Source organism: Rhinolophus ferrumequinum, chromosome 7, assembly GCF_004115265.2.
Source record: "Rhinolophus ferrumequinum isolate MPI-CBG mRhiFer1 chromosome 7, mRhiFer1_v1.p, whole genome shotgun sequence".
Classification (NCBI taxonomy): domain Eukaryota; kingdom Metazoa; phylum Chordata; class Mammalia; order Chiroptera; family Rhinolophidae; genus Rhinolophus; species Rhinolophus ferrumequinum.
This window is the reverse complement of record NC_046290.1, coordinates 23,622,227-23,644,654: the sequence shown is the minus strand read 5'-3', so window position 1 is coordinate 23,644,654 and position 22,428 is coordinate 23,622,227. Positions and strand designations below refer to the sequence as shown.

The window sequence follows — 22,428 nt, the reverse complement described above, 5'->3', positions numbered from 1 at the left end:
ATTGAATTGTCAAATTTCCAAATAAAAAACTAAGAAATATTGACTGTAGCTTTTATTAAGTCTTTAAGTAGTATTTGCATACATCTTTATACAGATTGTATTTTAGTATTTAAAAATCTAACCTGGGCAAGGGCTAATTTAAAATGTGGATATTACTCCCCACTGAACCACCATTGAAAATTGGATATAGGTCAGCAGCAATTGTGGATTATTGGAAGCCCTTGGACTGAAGGACATCCTTACATTCTAGGAAGACTGACTATTAATGGAAGAATCTGTGGTCAGATACACATATTTTCAGAAAATTCTAACAGATTATGTATAGATGCTGGCATCTATCTCCATAGGCGCTATGCTGTGACTGATTAGTTAGCATTCTAATTTCCAGGGATTAATCACCCAATGTCTTTCTCCTCCCTGTTCTCCTTCCCCAAAATAACCAACCCCACAAATAGGATGAGTGTATATTTTAAAAGTAATCGTCAGTTTTAAAGGTAATCATATCAGAGATTTAATTTTATGATGCATGTGCTTATAAAAACTATTGCATTGTTAGTCTATTACGTGAAAATTGGGTCCTCAGGTTGTTTTGTTCCCTTCATGTGTTTTTTTAGTTTGACAATCAACTTTGAATTTGTTTTCTATGAAATTTTACAAGTTTAGAGTCAATAATTTAAAATTTGAATGTAAATAAACCTTGCCATGTACAAATTAATTACATAACTCATTTAAGTAGTCATCATTTATGATTAATCTGTTTTAAATTGTTATTCAACAGCCAACATCCGTGTTTCAAGCCATGGAGTTACATTCCTGATGGAATCATGCCAATTTTCTGGAGGGTAGTATATTGGACGTCACAATTCTTAACGTGGTAAGTGGTAGTAAAAGATAACAGTTTTAAAATTTTGGCTAATGTTAAAAAAGGTCTTTTTTTTTTTCAGTGAACTTTCATATTTTAGAATTTATTCATGTGTTATTTATTTATTTCCATTAAATTTGTATCCTCTGCCTTTCTGCTTGTTCAAGTCCCTCCCATTGTAAAAGAAAAGAAATGAAAAGAAAAAAACAAACAAGAAATAGAAAATAGAAAAAAATTTTCCTTGTCACCATTCCCCAGGTATTGCTTCCTTTCTTGACCTTCAGTTCAGTCTTCCAGAGCCATTATTATGTGAAACTGCTCTTGCTAATGTTATCATTATTCCCTGGTTTTCTTTCTGTTTAGTCCATCCTTCTTAGCCCATCCTTCATGGGCTCCATTTCTGTGGTCCATTTCCTAAATGTTGATGTTCCCTGTGGTCCCATGTTTGGTCATCATATTATTTGACTCTCCCTGCATAGTTTTAATTGTAGCCATGGTTTCATTGACCTGTGATGCATTCCAAATCTTGTTTTCTATCTGCTATTGCTTTGTATTTCTGCTGTGCTCCAGACTTACGCTTTACTACTTACTGAGCATTTCAGATTATTCTTCAGGCAACTAAGCTCTGAACGTTGCAAGAGAAAAGTCACACAGCAGAGTAACGCCCCTGTAAATACATGTTCATTGAACTCAGCTGGGTCCTCAACATTGCCCGATTTTCCTCATTTGTTTCTCTAGTCTGCTTGCTCTCCATTCTCCACAAGTCTTTCTAATCACTTCAAACTTCTGCTGTTCCCTTTGTAGCGCGCGCGCACCAGCTCTCTCTCTCTCTCTCTCTCTCTCTCTCTCTCTCTCTCTGACATCCTAGAAACAGTACCTTCTTTTCTTGAACATCTTTACTTTCTACCTCACATAAAAATAGAAGTCATCAGATGGCAGCTCTTGCAGCTTCTCATTAACAAACTTACCTACCTGTGTACTCATCCTTTCTTCCTTCCCCACCGAGAAAGAGTCACTCTTAAAATTAATCCCTCTTCCTGCAATATGGACTCATCCCCTTCAGTTTTTGTTACCTATATACTTACCTATACTTGAGCAAAGTATGTACAATTCTCTCCTCCTTAAACAAAGTCTCTCAAATCACAACCCTTTCCAGCTTTCTATCTTCCATCTCAGTGATCTACTCCTCATCACAGCTAAATTTTTTTTTTTTTTTTGGAGACTTGTTGAAATATAAGTTAGCACAGAAAAGTGTGTTTAGTTTTACTTTTCACCCATGTAACCGGAACTCAGATGATAATAAAGAACATTAACAGTGTCCCCAGAAGTTTCCCTCGTACTTTCTCCCAGTCATTACTCTCCCCAGAATCAAGGGAACCATGATTCTGACTTCTATCACCATTAGTTTAGCCTGTTTTTGAACTTTATAAACATGGAATTATACAGTATGTACCTTTTTGCCTGTCTTTGTTTTTTGCTTATATATTTGGAAGATTCTTCTATGTTGTGTTATAGGTAGAAGCATTATTTTCTTTTTCATTTCTGTGAAATATTACATTTTATGAACATACTATAGTTTATCATACCCCAACTTCTTAAATGAATGGTCTATATTTAGTGTCTCCATTTGCTCACTGCTTACTCTTTCCTCAACCCACTGAACTCTTTCTACCCCCATTCCTTCACACATACATGCACATTCTTAATTAACTGACCTCGTGGCAGGATTTGATTCTATTGTTCACTCTCTCCAGTTTCAAACACTTTCTTCTGGTTTCTACTCTATACATACTCCTTAGTTTTCCTCCATGCCTTTCTACTGTTCTCAGTCTCCTTTGCTGACCTCTCTTCCTCTCCTGTTTCTCTTCCTCTCCTTTATAAGTAGATATTTCTCAGGGGCGGTCAGTCTCATTTCTTTTCTTCTCATTCTACATATGCACCCTTCTAGATCTCATCTGCCAATGTTATTTCATTACCATTGATATGGTGATGATTCTGAATCTATCTTTATTTCTAATCCTCTCTCCAGAACTCTGAAGCTAGTTAGCTATCGACTTCCTGTGCAGCTCCTTTGGGATGTGTCTTAGGTTCTTCAAAGTCAGTATATTGACAGCCAGTCTTCTCCCCTTCTTTTTACCACACCACCACTCCTCTCCCACATCGTTCCAGTTTTATTCCCTTTAAGTCCATTCTCCATACTGAAGCCGTTATCAGTCTTTAGAAAACTAAAATTTGATCATGTCTCCTTTCTGTTTAAATAATGATTCCTCATTATTTTTTGGATACAGTACAAACTCTTCATAAAGGTTTTAAAGTCCTTTTTTAGCCTCATCATAATTCATGCACTCTGTTGAAGTCTCTGCTGGTCATTGTGGCCCCCTTTGCTCCCAGGAATGTGCTTCCCCCACCCCCGAATTTAATATTACAAAAATTTTCAATCATCTCTTACAGTTTGTTTAGTATTAATAATTACTCAAAATTATATTTGTTTGTGAAAAGAACTATTTTAAAATTGAGATTCACGCATTTCTAGTATTTTGAGATTATACAGACGTACCGAGTGTTTTTTAATCATATTCTTTCCAACTGTCTAGGATTCTGTTACCTTTTATGCAGTCCTATGCAAGATCAGGAGGGTTTTCCATCACTGGAAAGATCAAAACTGCACTGATTGAGAATGCAATCTATTATGGCACCTATTTGCTGATTTTTGGAGCATTTTTAATTTATGTAGCTGTAAACCCACATTTGCACTTAGAATGGTAAGAAAAATCGTGTTCCTAACATTGTTTCTGTATGTATTTCCATTTTTTAAATTAATTTTTAGAGCGTACATGTAGGTAAACAGACATTTCATTGAGAAACATATCAAATTATATGCTTTATAGATTCCTCAAAAAGAATATCTGAATAATCCTTACTACTAAGAAGGAAAATGTGGAATCATATCTTTAAATACAGCTATTACACTAAGGATTAATGTTTTGTCTAATAGCCATATATTAAAAGTATTAATCCTCATGATTTTTTGATAGGCTTTCAAATTTTGTATGTGACAAAATTTCTAGTTTTCTTTTTCATTGGAAATTGTTAATATTTTTTCTTTTGTTCTGACTATAGTTTGAGAGCATATTTCTCTTTAATGTTATATTCAGACGTTGCAATAAATTGAAGTCAGTATCACACTTGTGATCTGTAATGTATGTGAAGAGCTAGATCTGAAAAATTTAGGAATGCATCATTAGTGATATTCTTCACTGTTTCATTCCTGAGATTTGTGTAGGTCTGCCTCAGCACAAGTTAATTTTTCAAGCTTTAAAATTTTTTCAGGCTTCTCTTGGTTAATACTGAGTAAGAAAGCACCTAATGAAAAATATCTTCGGGATAATTTTTCTCGTGAATAATCCTAGATTTTCATTTTAACTATGATAGTAGCAGTGTTTCCTATGTTAAAGCTTATTTCTGCAGTCACGTTCTAATTTTTCATTAAAACACACAGATTATATGCTGTTATTAAAAGGCTGGCTGAGGATATGAGGGTCTAATTTTTTCATGTAAAATTTTAGCCATCCTTTAGGGTGGTGGTTTTCTGCAAACCATTTAACACTAAGTAGTTTCATTTTACATTTTTGTCAGAAAAATTAATCTATCCCAGCTATGTTTTCTCTCTCTTAGGAACCAGCTTCAGACCATTGGGATAGCTGCTGCAAATACATGGGGTCTCTTTCTTCTTGTGCTATTGTTGGGGTATGGCTTGGTGGAAATTCCTCGGTCATATTGGAATGGAGCAAAAAGAGGTTATCTACTTATGAAAACTTATTTTAAGGCAGCCAAATTGATGACAGAGAAAGCAGATGCAGAAGAGACTTTAGAAGATGTCATGGAGGTAAGCAAGTTTTAAACCTTAACAGGCAACAGCAAGTTGTGTGTATCTCCTTTTGGATACACTGTTTGAATTATTGTTGGTAGCACATTGATGGGCTTTAGACTGAAAACTTGGCAGCATGCAATCCTTAAGAATGTCTCAGCCATTTGGATGATTTCTTATTGACAACTCAGCTTCGTGACCTGTCATCTCTATATTCTAACTGACTATATACAGGGAGAATATATTCAGCAGTGCAGGTTTATGCTTGTGGTCCTTGGGTAACTTCTAATAGTGCTTTCTTTTACTCTTTGAAGTCTCTCAGAATAGATGATAAGTTATATGGTTACTTACCCTGACACAGTGGAAGTGAAAATTAGCAATCAGGGGACAATTCTTCCTGAAACTTTAACCCAAAGTAATCCCACCAAATCTGGAAACCTCTGTAGAGAACAGTTGGCATAGGAATTTGTATCAGTAACTTTAGTTTCTATTAGTAATCTTAATAAGTCACTTCAGTTTACCTGTAAAATGCAGATGATTTCAACTAACTTCACAAAGTTGTTAAAAGTATAAATTTCAATAATACACACAAAAATACGTAACAAATTATAAAATTTTATTGTTAAATAATAATTTGGTTATTGATTTAAAGCGAGATTATTGTAGTCACCTCACGTTTTGCTCTTCTGGGAAAACATACTATTCTAATGATGTTACTCTCCAACTTAAAGCCTCATGTTGAAGACTTTTCATTCATGTTAGAGTAAACTTTAGAATGTTTTAATGTGGCCTACCAAAAAATGATTTGGGCCACGTTTAGCTCTCCACCCTTATCTTCCTCTATCTTCCTCACATGGTCAACTTTGGTTCCTCAAACTTGCTAATAATAATGAAATAGTAATTCTATAGACTTAAATTTGCCCAAGTCTCAACTTTGGTTCCTCAAACTTAATGGTGATGATAATAGCAAACAAGTATATAGACTTATCTATTAATACTAATGGCTTTCTAAGAACTTTATATATATATTAATACATTTAATTCTCACAACAGCCTTATGAGGGAGATTTTATTAATCCCCATTTTATAAATGAAGAAAACGAGGCACACAGAGGTTAAGTAAGTTTCCCATATTCACACAGCTTGTGAGTGGTAGAGCCAGGTAGTCTGATTTTAATTCGTGCTTTAATGGGGATTGGCAAACTTTCTGTAAAGGACCAGATAGTAAATATTTTAGTCTTTGTAGGCCATATGGTCTCTGTTGCAACTACTCTATCCCTGTAGCATGGAAGCAGCCATGTATGTAAATAAATGAATGACTGGATGTTCCAAACCAGAACAGGTGGTTGGGCCAGATTCGATCTGGTTTGCTGACCTCTGCTCTTAACCATTACATGCACTGCCTCTCTTTGCCTTTGAGCATGATATTCCCAAACTCTCGGAATGCCCTTTCTCCACTCTCTTCAGCTAATTCCTACTTCATTTTCAGGTCTCAACGTAAGTGGAGAATTCTTCAGGGAAGCAAGCCTTCTGTCTTAGTTTCCTAGGGCTGCCATAACAAAGTACCACAACTGGGTGGTTTAAACAACAGAAATGTGTTGTCACACAGTTCTGAAGGCTAAAAGTCCAAGATCCAGATGTCAGCACGGTTGGTTCCTTCAGAGAACTGGAGGGAAAATCTCTACCATGCCCCTCAGCTTCTGGTGGTTTGCCGGCCATCTTTGCTGCTGCTTGGCTTGTAGATCCCTGCCTTCATAGTCACGTGGTGTTCTCCCTCTGTTCCTGTCTGTGTCCAAATTTCCTCATTTTATAAGGACACAGTCTTATTAGATTAGGGCTCCTCCCTACTCCAGTATGACCTTATCTTAATTTAACTGATTATATCTGCAACAATCCTACTTTAATTAAAATCACGTTTTTCTGTGGTACTGGAGGTTGGAACTTCAACGTACGAAGTTTGGAGGAGACAAAATTCAAACCATAACATCTTCCCTGGTCCTCCAGACTCAGACATTTGCACACCCGTTTTTAAGTGAATGAATAAATAAACGATTATATACTTGAAAATTTTTATGTTGACTTGCAGCTTTCATTCCCTATGAAATGTAAGAACTGTAGCAGAAAACATTGATTCAAAATGTAGGAGTAAATCTCCTATAAATAGTAATTTATTACAGTTCCTCGGGCATATGATGGATATTACATTTTTAAAAAGAAGATCATTTATATTTGATAATTTTTATATCTGAAAATTTGAATTTTTTTGAAAAATGTTTGAAAATTGCTATTTGATAATGAAGTAATTAAAACAAGATAATGTAAGGTGATAGTGTTCCCCTCAAAAATTGGTATCAAATTCAGTTGTTTCCGATTTGAGGAATATGGATTTCACCAGCTCATTCAATATTCAGCAAATGTAAATCCTATTTGTTACTTGAGATCTGGATTTTGTTAGGAGGAATCTTCAGTGTCTGAACAATGATCGGTTTTGTTTTTGTTGTTGTGAATCAGGAGCCCTTTACTTAGGAATAGGATGTGGGAAAATTAAGGATAGGTATCGGTGCCTTTGCTGTTTTACTATACGTTTAAGGTGTGAGGGATTTAAAAAGTTTTAGATAAGAGAAAATTTTCCAGGTAAATTAGAAACCACTCTTTTTTATTGCATATATTTAACATGTAACATCATGTAAATTTAAGGTGTACAAAATGATAATTTGATACATTTATATATTGTTAGAAACCACTCTTCTTGATAGATGTTTCGAAAATAGCAGCAGGTCCACATAGATAGCAGGAGAATTTTGGCCCCTTTTTTCTTCCCTCAAAAAAATGCATGCCAGGTATGAATTTTTTGCCTATATATTTCAAGGGAATTTGAGATCTTTTATGTTTTTCTGAATGTCTGAAAATTGACAAACTTGAGAAGAAATTTTTTTTCATTATTTAATATTTATTGTCTTCTTCTTGTGTTAAGTGCTCTACAGAAGTGGCCATTAGGATACTATCTAGGGTGGAGAATTGTACAGTCCTTTATAGTTTATGATAAATGTGATGTGAATTGTACGAAGGAAATGCTCTAATATAGAGAGGTTTTACTTCTGAATAATGACCAGGAGAGAGGGTGAAATATGACCAGGGCCTTGCAGGATGGGTAGAATTTTTTATAGCTGGCAGCATCCTGGTCAGATATCAGGAGGTTTTACAACCAGATTATTTGAGTATGAGGTTTATGTTGGAAAGATAAAGCTTGTAAGCTTTGAAAGATAGTTTTTAGTCTGATAGGGGCCTTGGACGTCAGACTGAAAAGTTCAGACTATATTTTGAAAGCAGTGAGAAATCATTGGCACCTTGCAAGCGGGGAAGAGACATGATCCTGTGGTGTAGGATGACCAAGCTGATGGAGGTGTGCAGAATAAAGCATGGAACAAGAATATAAATAATTTGCTTTGAGAGAAAACTTTTAAAGTACACTGGTTTTGAATACCTTTTAACAGAACACAAAGTTCAGTCACCTTTTTTTTTTTTTTGTAATTATTTTTTTCTTCTCCCCAGTCTTTTTTTAAAAATTAGTTTCAGGTGTACAAAACAATGTAATAGTTAAAGACATTTACACCCCTCACAAAGTGATAACCCCCTAATTATTAATTATACTTTTCAGCTATCCATAAAATCTTCCAAATGTAGTTTTATAAAAACCAGTTTAGTGTTTTGATGTTTCTCTTTGAAGTGACTATAGATTGTGTGTCTCTTACTTTTCTTTGAAGCATTAATAAAACTTATAAGCCATGTCAAACCATTCAAAAGGCATTTGCTAGATTGCCTAAGAAGTCACCTCTACGTCATCTTTCGAGGTAGAGGATTTTGGAGAGGGAGAAACAACTATTTATTTCTTACTGAAAATCGTCTATTATCCTGACTTAATGGATATTATCTGGCCTGCCTAGTAAAGAATTGATTAGGCACAGTATTGACAGAGCTCAGAGTTATGTTATTTTATATGAAGAAAATAAGCTAATATTTCAAATACTTTCCACACTTTATAAAAATTGCAAACTTTTGAAGGAAACTTAATTTTATAACATATATAGCAAATATTAGTAGTTAACTGTTTCATTACTTATTTTGGTTTTTATATAGCTAAAGAATGTAAAGGAAAAATATATTTCATATATAATATATAACCAAACTGTATAGTTTATATTCAAAGTTGTGATAACAAGTCAATAAAACTTTAAGGCAGCTTAGTAATGGAAAATTGTAATGTAACGATGCTTCAAGCACCTTTTAAAATCGCAATTCTTGTCACTCCATGTTTAGGTCTCACACGTTGGCTTCACAACAAACTTTCTAAAGACTTCTGGAGTGCTTTGCTCTTATTCAGCCTAATCAAATGCTTCTCAGGCCCTCACTCTTCTTTTCCCTGTAATCACTGGATTTTTTCCTTGAAATTCCTTGTTCACTTCTGCTTGAAGGCCTTCTTACGTGCTGTCCCTCTGCCAAGAATATTCTTGCCCCTTCCTTTGATGGACTGACTTCCTTCTCATGCTTTTTATCTCAGTTTCAATGATCAGTTCATCATAAAATCTCCCATGCTAAATTATACAGCAGTTTTCTCACCATTTCTGTTTGAATATTGTGTTTTCCTCATTAAGCTAAGCTTTGATACAATGTCTTTTGGTACAGATTATTCATAGGGTCTGCAATTTAAAATTTTGATGGCTATGGCTAAATTACTTTCCACATTTGACTGTATAGGAGAATATAATCTTACTTCATTACATGGTACCAATTTTTATAATTTTGTAAGAAATTGTTCTCAGTTTAAAATTTGTAATTGTTTTTAGTGAGCTTGAATATCTTTTCAGACATTTATTGACCAATTGTATTTCTTCTGTATTTTTCCATTTCTGTGGATGTGCGAGCACTCTCCATATACTAATGATAGTGATGTTTTTTGTCATATAAGTGACAAGTATTTTTTCCTAACTTTTTCTATATGCCAGATGATTTCCCTGCCACTAGTGTTGTATACCTTAAGGCCATTCTCTACCCTACAATCAGAATGTTCTTTTTAATAGTCTGGTCAGTTTTCTCTTGCTTCTTAGCCTTTGAACGTACCGTTTATCTAGAACAGTGGTTCCATCTTTTTAAAAATTTCATTAATATTATAGAATGTTACGATCCTTTTAGAAGTACTGGTTCTCCCTAACCCCTGTATGCCTTTCATACTCATTAAGTTGCTTTTTTAATTATTGCATCACTAGAGTCTAATCTTAGTCAAAGACTTATAACACCATGTCTTCCCACCCTACCCTCCGGTGTGGATTGTGGAGACCTTACACACAGCACAGTGCTGGCCTATAATGTGCTTTTATTAAACCAACATGGAATGAATCATTAGTTGTGACTGTTGTGGAGTATTCTCCCATTGGAAAGGAGCAGGTGCTTTGTGACATTGCTAACCTGTTCTGCTTCCTCTGTTTTCTTTACTGGATTTGGGATAATGGGATAATTTAATGACCAAGGTGAAGTAAAACAGTCCTGTTCTTTTAGGATCACAAAGTTGGTCTGATCCTTCATGAGTTTTTTAATAATGCTTATAATCTTTGTACCAAGTGAGCAAATGATAAGGGAGTAAATCTAGAAAGTAATTAAAAGTGTGAGGGTACAGATATAGCTATTATATAACTACATATTTTTACTTGTGTTCTTTTTTATTCAGTGAATGGAACTTCAGGTATACGCTAAGTAATTTGGACTGAAATTAAACTTGTGAACATATGTGTATTTATATAATACCTAGAGAGCATTCTCATTTGAAGCATCTGATCTATAAAAATGGAAATATTTTTATTTCTCTTACTGTTTTTATAGGAGGTTCGTAAAGTGAATGAAAGCATCAAGTATAACCACCCATTGAGAAAATGTGTTGACACAATACTTAAAAAGGTAATTAAATCGTATTCTCAGCTATTTTCTTTTGAAATTTAAATTTCTATAATATTATAATAAAAGCATTGGGAAAGTATGAGAACAGCCTATCACAGAAGTCTCCCCAACTCCTTTCCATTTTCATGGAAATATTGACCGTAAACCAGTAGTAATGTGTACATAGAATTTATTCCTTTGTTATTACAAGTTTAACATTACTTAGTGGCAGTATTTTCCATTGAAATGTGAGGACAGCGGTTATGTTAAGTAATGTATAATTATTGCCACGACACAATGATGGAGATGGGCCTTTACAGTTTGTAAACGTGTCATAGAATGTGGTCACTAAAGGCATATCTTCTGTAAGAAAGTAAACAAGGGCTGTAATAATCTGTTTCAGTCAGCTTCCTGCATGTTATTTTTCAACATATTCCATACATTGTAAAATGAATGACATGAGATGTTCAATACATGTTTAGTAAGAAGCTGTACAATTAGGGTTTTGATGTATTGTTATTGAATTAAGAGTATTCATATACTTTCAAAAATGATTATTCCAAAAATAAGTTCCCCAGTTATCTTTTCTGCAACTACGGCACCACTGAACTATCTCTTCTCCTATATTTTAAATTTATTATATTGATTATTAGTTAGTATTCCTTTTGGCTAAAATAATAGTCATGAGAATCAATTGTCTAATCATTTCTCTCATATTTGCTACCTTTTGAGACCTATTCAGGAAAGTTAATTAACTTGCCTGAGTTCATGTAGATAATAAATGACTAACAGTAGGGCAATTGACTGTAAATCGTGTATTTATTCCTTTGTACTATCCTTTTCAAAAATTCAGCATCTTGGATTTATTGTGATTCTTTTTCATTATTTAGCTAGGCAAGTAATCGATAATTTCATCAAGCGCTTACCTAGAATAATCCTCTCACATACAGTTACTTCATGTAGGTCAGCTCCCTTGCACTGGCCATCCCCAGCTAGTATATCTGAGCACAAAGATTAATATTAATAGAGGTAAGAAGAAACTCAGTGCATCTTTTAAAACATTTTTTAAAATGTCAGCAACTAAAATTCCAACCATTTAGACATGACAGTAAAGGAAGATATTTGTAAGAAAATTAGAAATGCCCAAGAATGAAGATTTTTTTTAATAAAAATAAAATTTTTATCTTTTTGCAAATAAGATCTTTAAAAATCTACTTGTTCCTTTTAGTGCCCTACAGAATACCAGGAAAAAATGGGCAGGAACATGGATGATTATGAAGATTTTGATGAAAAGCATAATACCTACCCAAGTGAAAAGAGTCTGGTGAAACTACATAAACAGGTAACTTTTTAAAAAATAGCTATTTTATGTACTGATGTTTTAGTTAGATTTATAATTACGGCCCACAAAAAAGGAATTTTGAGTGAAATGTTTTCATGTTTCTTGACAGGGGTACTATTGGCATTTGGGGAGGGAGAATTATTCACTAACCATAACTGTTAAATGTGTTCCAGAATGTTAATGTTTTTGGCCCCATCCAGTAAATGCCACTAGCAGTTCCCCATTGTTGTGACAACCAAAACAACTCCATAGTGGGGAGTTGAATCACTGTTGGATCAGAACACTGACAGACATACCCCTTGCTGTCTTTTTTAGGTTATTTATTCAGTTCAGAGGCACCGTCGAACTCAAGTACAGTGGCAGATTCTTTTGGAACAAGCGTTTTATCTAGAAGATGTTGCAAAAAATGAAACTAGTGCTACTCATCAGTTTGTTCATACCTTTCAGTCGCCAGAGCCAGAAAATAGATTTATCCAATATTTTTATAATCCTACAGTTGGTATGTAATTTGATATAAATTTCAAAGTTTAATGATCATAATTTTTCTCAAGGAAAATGTATATATTTTCACCAATGGAGAGTTGAATTGTATTTGACTTATACCATGTGGTAAATTATGAATCTGACAAACTATCTTACTTGTCATATATTATAACATATTATTTATCAGTGTCCACTATTACTTCACAGATAACCAAAACTCTATGCAAAAATATATGCAATGCACATCAAGCATATTTTGTGTACACAATATATACTTAAAATAATTAGCATTTTCAGCAATTTTATAACACAAGCTTGGGTCTCTCCTTCGGTCTTGACATACTACTAAAATATTCCCCCAACAAGTCCTATTTATTTACATTTATTAGCCTATTTACAAAACCTACACTCCATGGTCATAATTATTCCATTCTCCTTTATGATTATTTATGACACTTTTTTCAGTGTTACCAAATTTAGTATGAAGAACTTAATGAAAACACCAGTGTCACGACATTGAAACTTCTGTTTACCTTTTGTATTCAAATAAATGGTAATGTTCACTTGATTCTCTTTTGCATGTTTGGTCTTGAGTATAAGCACATAATGGCCATAACAAATATCTCAGAAAACTTCTTCAGTGAAGATCTTTTCTAATTAAATGAGGGAATGATGTGACACTTGTTTTCATTCATTCAACAAATACTTGAGCACCTATATGCTATGCATTGTTAGGTGCGTGGTATACATATCAATGAATGAAAAAACAAAAATTTCTACCTTGGTGGAGTGAGAAAAACAGGCAATATACACATAAAGGTATAAATAAGATGTTGAGTTGGTAGTTGGCTATAGAAACTGGAGTTCTAGGGAGAAGTCTGGTCTGCAGCTATACTAAGGGTGTCATCAATGGATAGGTGGGCCATGGGTCAGGATAAGATCAGTGAAGAAGTGACTGAGATAGAGAAGAGATCACCTGAGGACAGAGCCTGAGGTACTCCAGAGTTTAGACACCAGGTTGACAAGGGACCAGCAGAACAGACTAGAAAAGGAGCGGCCAGTAAGACAGGAAAACAAAGCCGGTTAAGTGTTTTGAGGAAAAGGGTGTACAAAGTACCTTTGCAAATATTGCAGGTGGGTCGATTATCATGAATATTAAGACTTGACTGGATTTCAGAGAGGTGAGGTGGGGTGAGGGTAAAAAAGCCTGATTGGTGTTTAAAAGAAATAAGGAGAGCAGGTATAGAAACATTAAATATAGAAAACTCTCAAAATGTTTTTCTTATAACAAGGAATAGAGACAAGAAGTACTAGCTGATGGAGGATGGCAGAGTGAAGGGAAATTATAGCTTGTCACATGCGAATGATATCTTAGAGGAAATTTGATGAGATAGAAGAAGAGAATGACTGTGTATAGGAGAGACGAAGTGGGAAATAGTGAACAATGAAGAGAGAGGCTTTAGATGAGGAGGTAAGACCCAAATGTACCTGAGCAGGTAAGAAGATGTAGTGCTGGAAATTTGGGGAGGTTTTCTTCTGCCAGCTTTTTATTTTCTTTATTTATTTTCTCGGTGAAGTGCTGAGAGTAAGTATAGGGGAAGAGATTTTAGAGATTTGAAGAGAGAGAGAAGTTGCCAAATAGTTGCTTAGGAGATGGTGCATGGGAGAAAGTTGGTGAGTTACAGTAGGCTAGCCAGGCAGTGCTCGGGGTCCACTTGAAGCTAGTGATTAAGAATTTACAGTGAGATGCGGCAGTCAAGGGCTGTGTAAAGAAAGCAATAAAGGACGTGAGAGTGTTAAGTGGCAATAGAAAGGTAGTAGAATAAATGGATTGTTGGTCCAGGTAGAGGTAGTCAGTGGTTGGAATACTAGATGAAGGCATTGTTTGGACACAGGATGTTGTGATGAGATTACAATGAAGGGTTGTCATTATGGGCAGTAGAGGGTTTACGAATGAGTAGTTGAAGTAGAGTGGAGGACAGAATCATTGGAGGGGAGGGGGTCAACGAAATGAAAGACCCAAGTTTTGAAAGGGGTATCACCTATGTGGATATTGAAATCAGCAGGAATTAATTATACTGAGAGTAGGGTTGAAAAGATTTAGGGTGAGCTAGGAGCTCAACTCTTCAGTGAATGAAGTGAAATACAGCTTTTCAATTTTGTGAGCTTTCTTCTTTTTTTTTTTTTTAACTTTTGTTTTTATCTAAATTCAGACTTAACAAAAAGTTGCCATATATCCTTCACCCAAGATTCTCCAAATGTTAGCATTTTACCATACTCATTTTCTTTATCTTTCTCTCTGCCTATGTATTTTTCCTTAATCTTTTCAAAGTTGAATTGGACATGATGCCTCTTTACCCCTAAATGTTTCAGTGTGTATTTTCTAAAAATAAAGACATTTTCTTATATAACCAAGAATAATGATCAAAATCAGAAAATTGGCATCAGTATAGTGCTATTATCTACAGACCTTATTCAAATTGTGCTAAATGTTTCAATAATATTCTTTGTAAAAAATTCCAGGTCGTGCATTGCCTTCAATTGTCATGTCTCCTTAGTCTCTAATCTGCAACAATTTATAAGTCTCTGTGTTTTATGACATTGATGTCTTTGGAAGGTACAGGCCAGTTTTTTTTGTTGTTGTTGGGCTTTTGTGTTTTTTTTGAGTGCTCTGGAATTTGCATTTAATGTTTTCTCATAATTAGATGCAGGTTCTGTATTTTTGGCTGGAATACCACAGCAGTGATGTTGTGTTCTCATCGCATTGTAGCAGGAGGCACATGACATGTGTTCCATTACTGGGGGTCATTCACTTAGGATGGTGTCTGCCTGGTTCCTCCACTGTAAAATTTTCTCTTTACAATTAGATATCTGGTATGGAGATATTTTGAAACAGTATAAATACCCTGTTACTCCTTTGTGGTTTTTCTAATCATTTTTTTTTCTTTTATCTTCCAGAATGGTACTGGGAATGTCTTTTGCGACCATGGTTTTATAGAATACTTGCTGTGGTTTTGTCTATCTTCTCTGTGATTGTTGTGTGGTCAGAGTGCACGTTCTTTAGCACTACACCTGTCTTATCCCTCTTTGCAGTCTTCATCCAGCTGGCTGAAAAAACATACAATTATATTTATATCGAGGTCAGTTTATTTTAGATCTGTCACAAATAAATGTCAGTTCATAGGGTAATCCTTAACTGCTGTATCTTTTCTCCATGTGTTTCTTCTAGTAATAATGAAAGCATTGAAGTTTCCCACAGTGTTATTATTCAAACTTCCAAATATGAGCTTCATCAATTTACCCAGACTATAAAAACTAAGAACAGTATTTGAGAAGAGATGAAAAGATGCAAAATAGTGCCAAATACTTTTATGAGAATACTTTGATCCTCTTACATACTTTGATCCATAACTTACAGTCTTCATGTGAAGAGGAGTTGCCAGGGTGTGGGAGAGTGCAGGCTCACTTCAGGCAGTAGATTTGAAACTTAGGGTAGGATGTGGAACTGGTTGAGATGTAAATTTTTTTCATAACTTCATTTTATTAAGTGGTTAAAACAACAGTTAGTCTATTTAAGTTTTAAAATGTCAATAAATGTTAGCCGGCAATAAAGGATAATGCTTGTGATAGTATATAAAGTGCTACAGTCCATTAGTCTTAATTGTTCGTTTTTGTTTTTTTCAGATCGCTTGCTTTCTTTCCATCTTCTTCCTAAGTATCTGTGTTTATTCTACTGTGTTCAGGATTCGTGTCTTTAACTATTATTACTTGGCTTCACATCATCAGACTGATGCTTACAGTCTTCTTTTCAGTGGCATGTAAGTAGATTATGTTTAGAAATAAGAGAAATGTCTCCAATGCATGTATTCTTATGGATCTCTCTTTTATTTCTTGTTGTTTATAGGTCTTCCACTAACAACTGCATTTCTCTGAAGTAATCGATGAGGTTTCAATATTAGATGTTTGTTGATTGCTACTAAACATCCTGCTTGAAGTTTAAGGTTAAAATAGGTATGCTAGATTAGGAAGGAAAAGAAAGACTTAATGAGCCTGGATTTACCAATGTGAGGTTCAATAAATAAGTTAGTAAAAAATAGGAACATTTGAGAGTTTAGAGACTAAGTCAGACCTAGAGAATATTCTAAGATTCAGTGGCCTCAACTGAATTATAGAGAACTGAGGAAACCAACAGGAATAATTTTTGCTAAGAGATTTAGGAAGAGTTTTGAGAAATGGCTCCAGCTTGGGCTAGGTTGCACCATCTGTTGTTGGCCCACATTGTTAGATAAATCATGTTGAGTAATTTATAAAGGCTAGACTTTGGGAGGTTTACATCGGAATCAATACATGAAGCATCTCTAAGACTTTTTTTATTTAAATTAAGTATAGACTCACAGGAACTTGCAAATACAATGCAAGGAGTCCTATTAACTTTTACCCAGCTTCCCTGAATGGAGATATTTTTATATAGCTGTTGTATAATATCAAAACCAGGAAATTTACATTGATAGATTACTGTTAACTAGACTACAGACCTTATTTAATTCTCATCATTTTTTTATCCTTCCTTTATTTGTGTGTGTGTGTGTGTGTGTGTGTGTGTGTGTGTGTGTGTGTTTACATTCCTATAACCACCACCACAAACAAGATATACAAGCACTTCTCATATTACCTCTTTGTATTCATATACTCCCTTCATTTTCCTCTCGCCCTACTCTTTTTATCCTGGACAAAACTGAGCTCTAACAGTTCTTTATACCTATAGTTGTCAGGGTGATATATTTTAATACAACTTCAGATCTTTTATGTAGTGAGTACAATTCACCATGAGGATGTTACCGTCCCTGTCATGCTGCTGGGACACATTGCATAGAGGGTAGACTTGAAGAGGCACGTACGAAGGCACTTCACAAATTCCTGGGATAAAACAATGGCGAACACTACCAAAGCAGGCAGCCTGACACTGCAGTTTGCCTTGTAGGTTGTGTTTTTTTAAGGAAGACGTGATTAATAGGATTTTCAGAATGTTTCTTAAGTAAGGAAGGTTACATTAATAATTCAAAACATATATAATACACGGAAGTAGAAATAGTTACAATGATGTGAAATGTTTTTAATGCATTTCAATATAATATAAAATGTATTTTGCTGCTTTATTTTTTTTATATATTCTGTTTATAAATGCTTATTGCAGGTTATTTTGTCGTTTGACTCCTCCTTTATGTCTTAATTTCTTGGGTTTGACCCATATGGATTCATCCATCTCTCACAAGAATACGCAGCCAACTGCTTACACATCTGTAAGTATGGTCAGAAAACTAGAGTTCTTTGGATTCATTATCTATATGGGATTTTATTATTATAAAATTTATTTTAATGCAGAAAAGTTCTATAGCATTATTTGGATCGTTTTAATAACTAAAACTTCCTTTTAAAGGTTGTAATTTGTAATTACTAATGACTGGATAAAAGTGATTTTGCTTTCTTTTATTATAAAAAAATGTTTTTTGGTTCACATAGGTCATCCAACTGAATAGAATCAATAGACTTGACCAATGATAATATTAACTTTTACAAATATAGTCTTATGTATATAACTTTCAGTAATATTTATAAAATATTAATTTTATTTAGGATAAAACCTTAATAAATAAGCAAATTAAGATATAATCAACATATAACATGGTATTAGTTTAAGGTGTATGACATAATGACTTGATATATGCACTGTGAAATGATGCCCACAATAAGTTTAGTTAACATTCATTACCTCACAGTTACAGTTTTTTTTCTTGTGATGCGAACTTAAAAATCAGCCCACTTAGTGCTTTCTACTTTTTGAAAAGTCCAAATTTATTGGTATAGCTGGTTATGCCTGAATTTTCTAATGATGGGAAAGAATGAAAAATATACAACTGTACTGATTTAACTTACTTTTTTCTTGCTCCTCAGATTATGGGTTCCATGAAAGTTTTATCCTTTATTGCAGATGGATTCTATATATATTATCCTATGCTGGTCGTAATTCTCTGCATTGCTACTTATTTTAGGTAAGAAACTTAACATTACTTATTTTTTCACATACTCTTAGCCCGATCTGGCTATCCTTTCTTCTCAAAGCTTTTTAAAATATTCGCTGGTCGGGTTCTGGTTCTTGTTTGTTTTATTGTGGCTTTGGGGATTCTGGGGATAGTGTAGAGAGATTACGTGAGTGATCAGGTAAGGCTCTTTCTCTGAAAATATTTTCAAGAAAAGAGAAGTAGAATTATTCTGTTACAAGTATTAGGTCACAAAGCGATAGGATTAATTTCCAGAATATTAAGTCCTGGCATTGGACACTGACAGCCAATGTAGCTTATAAAATACCCCAATGTCCAGCTTCTATCCAGTAACATAAGTTAGTCTTAGGGCTTTTTCCAGAATTACTGCTGGATTTCTTGGTGTTTCAGACCATAGCCAGCACAGAAGATTGGGTGAGGAGCAATTGTAATCAGGCTGTACATGTAAGGCTGGAAAGTACACAGGCTGCTCTTTTTATAAGATAAGGAAAAATGGTAGAATCTAGGCAGAGGTAAGACTCAAAAGGAGTTAAAGGACAGGTATGCTTGGCTTCTAGCCCTGTCTTCCCTGTTTCCACATGTCAGGTGCCCCCATCCTGTACTTGGCCCTTTTCACTGCTTGAATGCTCCGTGACATACCAAAAATGCCACTTAAAAAACATATTTTATTGATGTTAATCAGTTTACTTTTCTAACGAAAATGAGTTTCATCCAACCACTTTTTAATTTAAATTTTCCAGTACCAGTACCTATTATAAATAATACGTATGTACTCACATTAGAATATTGAATAAACAGGTAAGTATGGTTTGAAATAAATTATCTATTGAATTTGTAAAATCATCTATATTTTGCCTACTCATAAGTAAAGGAGCTAAAGGATTCTAATTTAAAATAAAACAATATGAAATGATAGTAAATCTATTATTTGGTTTTTTTCTATAAGGTAGAAAAGACAGGTTTATATACTGTGAAAATGATGTATTAAAGGAAGAGAACAATCATCCTTGGAATGTCTGAAACTAAGTTTTGATTATATACTTATTCATTTTAAAAGTTTATAAACTATTAATGGAACATTAAGATCTTGTGACGTATAAATTACGTCTTTTCGTGTTAGTGATTGTGTTAGTAAGATTAGCGTCTCTCCTTACCTGCCTTCTTAGATTGTTACGTGGATCATGTAATAGGTGGGTGGGATACTGCCTGCTCAACTATAAAGTCTTAAACAAATACGAGGAATGATGGGTAAAAGGAAAATTGTTAAACTTAAACATAATTTCTTAGTAGTGTTGTAGAGTTCACTACGATAAATTTTGGATGCCAGTTTGTCTTTAAGGGAAAAAAAGATTGTATTCCTCAATTTTCAAATTAATTCTCAAAATAGATATTCTATTATGGAAGTATGTGAAGCAATGCCTTGCTGACATTTCAGTGGTAACTTGACTTTATTGGTGCATTTTCTTTTGAAATGCTGCCATAATTAGTCTAAATAATTCCCATGTTGTTAGCAACACAGCCACACCTAGAGCTAATCTTCAGACTTTACTGTCTAGAGAGTGTATTGCGTTTCCTGACGCTTTATACAAAGCCAAGACCTTAACAGAGACAGTTACCAAGTTTGGGATTTCTTATCCTGGGGTATAGTATTTCCACAAGAGTAATTGGATGGCAAGGGAATATGTAAAGTCACAGAATTAGCAGTATTACAATTTATGTTTGAATATAAGAAAGAAAACAAATTCCTTTTGTATTCTCGCTATTATTTAGCATCCTGGTGTAATAATTTTCTGAAGGTTGCTAATGACCCAGTTTAATTTGTTTCTACAAGAAATCTAGGTGTGGTACATACGCTAGTCAGTGTAGTACTAGGCATATAATCTTAGAAAGGGAAATAATACTTCTTAAAGACAAATATAACTCTAGGTAGCTTGTTGAGATAACTAATAATATAACATAGGCTTCTTTGGGGGTGACAACAATAAAGAACAGTTTACCTAAATATTTACAATGTGAAGTAATGCTTATCTTTTTGAAAATCTACTTTTATTAGTTTGGGAACTCGTTGTTTGAATCTACTTGGTTTCCAGCAGTTCATGGGAGATAATGATATGACATCAGACTTAGTTGATGAAGGAAAAGAATTAATCAGACGAGGTAAGATTTGTCTTTTAAAATAAATGAAGGGAAAGTGCTAAGACTCACGGTATAAAATTAATGTTTGTATAATTAGTAATCTATCTTTAGAAATTACAAATTAATGTTTTTCAACTAAAAACCTACATAAATCCTTCATAGCAAAAATAATTTGAAAATATAAATGATTGTCTCATCTGTGTTTAAGAAATTCTGCAGCAGAAATTACTTAGTATGTTTGCAGCTAAATAATGCTCTTGTGTGGTGATGGAGTCATTTTCATGTTTGCTGTGAAACAGATATGCCAAGTTCAATACAACTATAAAACTCATTAAAGAATCATCAGTTTAATACTACGTACAAAATAATTCAAACCAAAGCTGGTTTTTAGAATATAATAGATGGTCATTAACAACCTGTTAGAATACATGGCATTTTACTAGAATCTAATCTCAAAACTGAACGGATCAAATTTCCTGAAGTTCAAGTGATGATTGGATAATGGAAAAAGAAAAACAAAACTTGGCTTTTTGGACATTGATTCTTAGACGTTCTCCCTACTTGGGTCTGGGGCTTTGTGTGATTATTAGTTAAATGTAAGCCCAAATGTGTTGCAGCTCAAAATAAGCTGGTGTAGCCTTCATGTCCTCTCCTAGGAAGGTGGCGTGTAGTCAGTGTAATAGTGCCAGTGCTTTTTGCATTAATTAGACCTCATAAGGAGTATCATGTCCAGTCCTGGGTAAGATTTTTAAGATTAAGACTGATAAGTCAGAAAGAATTTAGAGAATAGCCAGAGTTATGAGTCTGTAGACCATATCTTATGGGGTGGGGAAACACTGAGTATATGGCCAGAAGAGAATAAGGGCAAGACTCTTATGTAGAAAGAAGTATGAACTTAATTTAGAAGATAGGACATAAAGAAAAGAGAAGTTACAGAGGACCACATTGCAAGTCATCATGAGGAAGAACTTTTTCCTCATTGAAACCTATTTAGACGGAGCCTAAAGGGCCATCTCCAGCCAAAGTAAAGAGGGTATTCTCTGTGGAGGTAGGTGATCTCTGAGTTGTTTCCAACAATAACCTATTACCTTTGACTTTGTAGTAATTTAAAGGAAATTGGTCATAGCCTGATACCTTTACTTCAGTTACTCTCCATCTAATTAAACCATGTTATACCAAATTTGAGACCACTTTTCTGTCTCTAGAGAAGAGAAAAAGACAAAGGCAAGAAGAAGGCGAACATCGAAGAAGAGTAAGTACAGCACTTATTAAACTGCTGTAGCCTCAGGGTTAATGGCAAATGTCATAAGAGTCTTACTGATTTAGAATAATTGGCTGAAGGCCGAAGAATAGCGGGAAGAGACACAGGATATATTTTTAAAGAAAGGTAATTTTAGTAGTTTCAGATGTACATGCTAGGTGTCTTGTCAGATGTGATTTAAAAAGTCGTTAGTGATAAATTACTTCATGTCCAGCAGTGTCTTGCCTAAGGCTTACTAAGTGCTGTTTATTGAATGAAGGAATAAATTCGTGCAGTCTTACTATGAAAGTGATTTTGATTGCTTTAAAATTATACTTTTTTATAATACGACATTAATTGTATTCCTCTTTAATTTGTCTTCAGTCTTCCTTTTGCTGAGGCAAACTAACCTCCTCCTAGAGACTGAGAAGGCAGAAAAGGAGAAAAATCTAGTCACGGTTATCACACATTTTCAAAACGTGGGTGTATCTACCCTAGAGAAGGGAGGGC

The 22,428-nt window shown here is 34.3% G+C and overlaps 1 protein-coding gene across 7 annotated transcripts in view; it reads left to right on the top strand.

The window, feature by feature from the left end:
• The window catches only part of LMBRD2 (LMBR1 domain containing 2), a 41,244-nt gene that overhangs the window by 8,782 nt on the left and 10,034 nt on the right, over positions 1-22,428 (top strand). For 6 of the 7 annotated variants that reach the window (XM_033110368.1, XM_033110366.1, XM_033110370.1 and 3 more), the window contains 12 exons: positions 779-874; positions 3,457-3,624; positions 4,538-4,748; positions 10,605-10,679; positions 11,887-12,000; positions 12,316-12,499; positions 15,442-15,623; positions 16,168-16,301; positions 17,678-17,783; positions 18,436-18,533; positions 20,596-20,699; positions 21,884-21,930. In XM_033110368.1, the coding sequence (XP_032966259.1) occupies positions 779-874; positions 3,457-3,624; positions 4,538-4,748; positions 10,605-10,679; positions 11,887-12,000; positions 12,316-12,499; positions 15,442-15,623; positions 16,168-16,301; positions 17,678-17,783; positions 18,436-18,533; positions 20,596-20,699; positions 21,884-21,930 (1,519 nt within the window). Of the gene's footprint in view, positions 1-778; positions 875-3,456; positions 3,625-4,537; positions 4,749-10,604; positions 10,680-11,886; positions 12,001-12,315; positions 12,500-15,441; positions 15,624-16,167; positions 16,302-17,677; positions 17,784-18,435; positions 18,534-20,595; positions 20,700-21,780; positions 21,931-22,428 lie in introns of those variants that run through there. The other variant, XM_033110371.1, reaches the window with a different exon arrangement.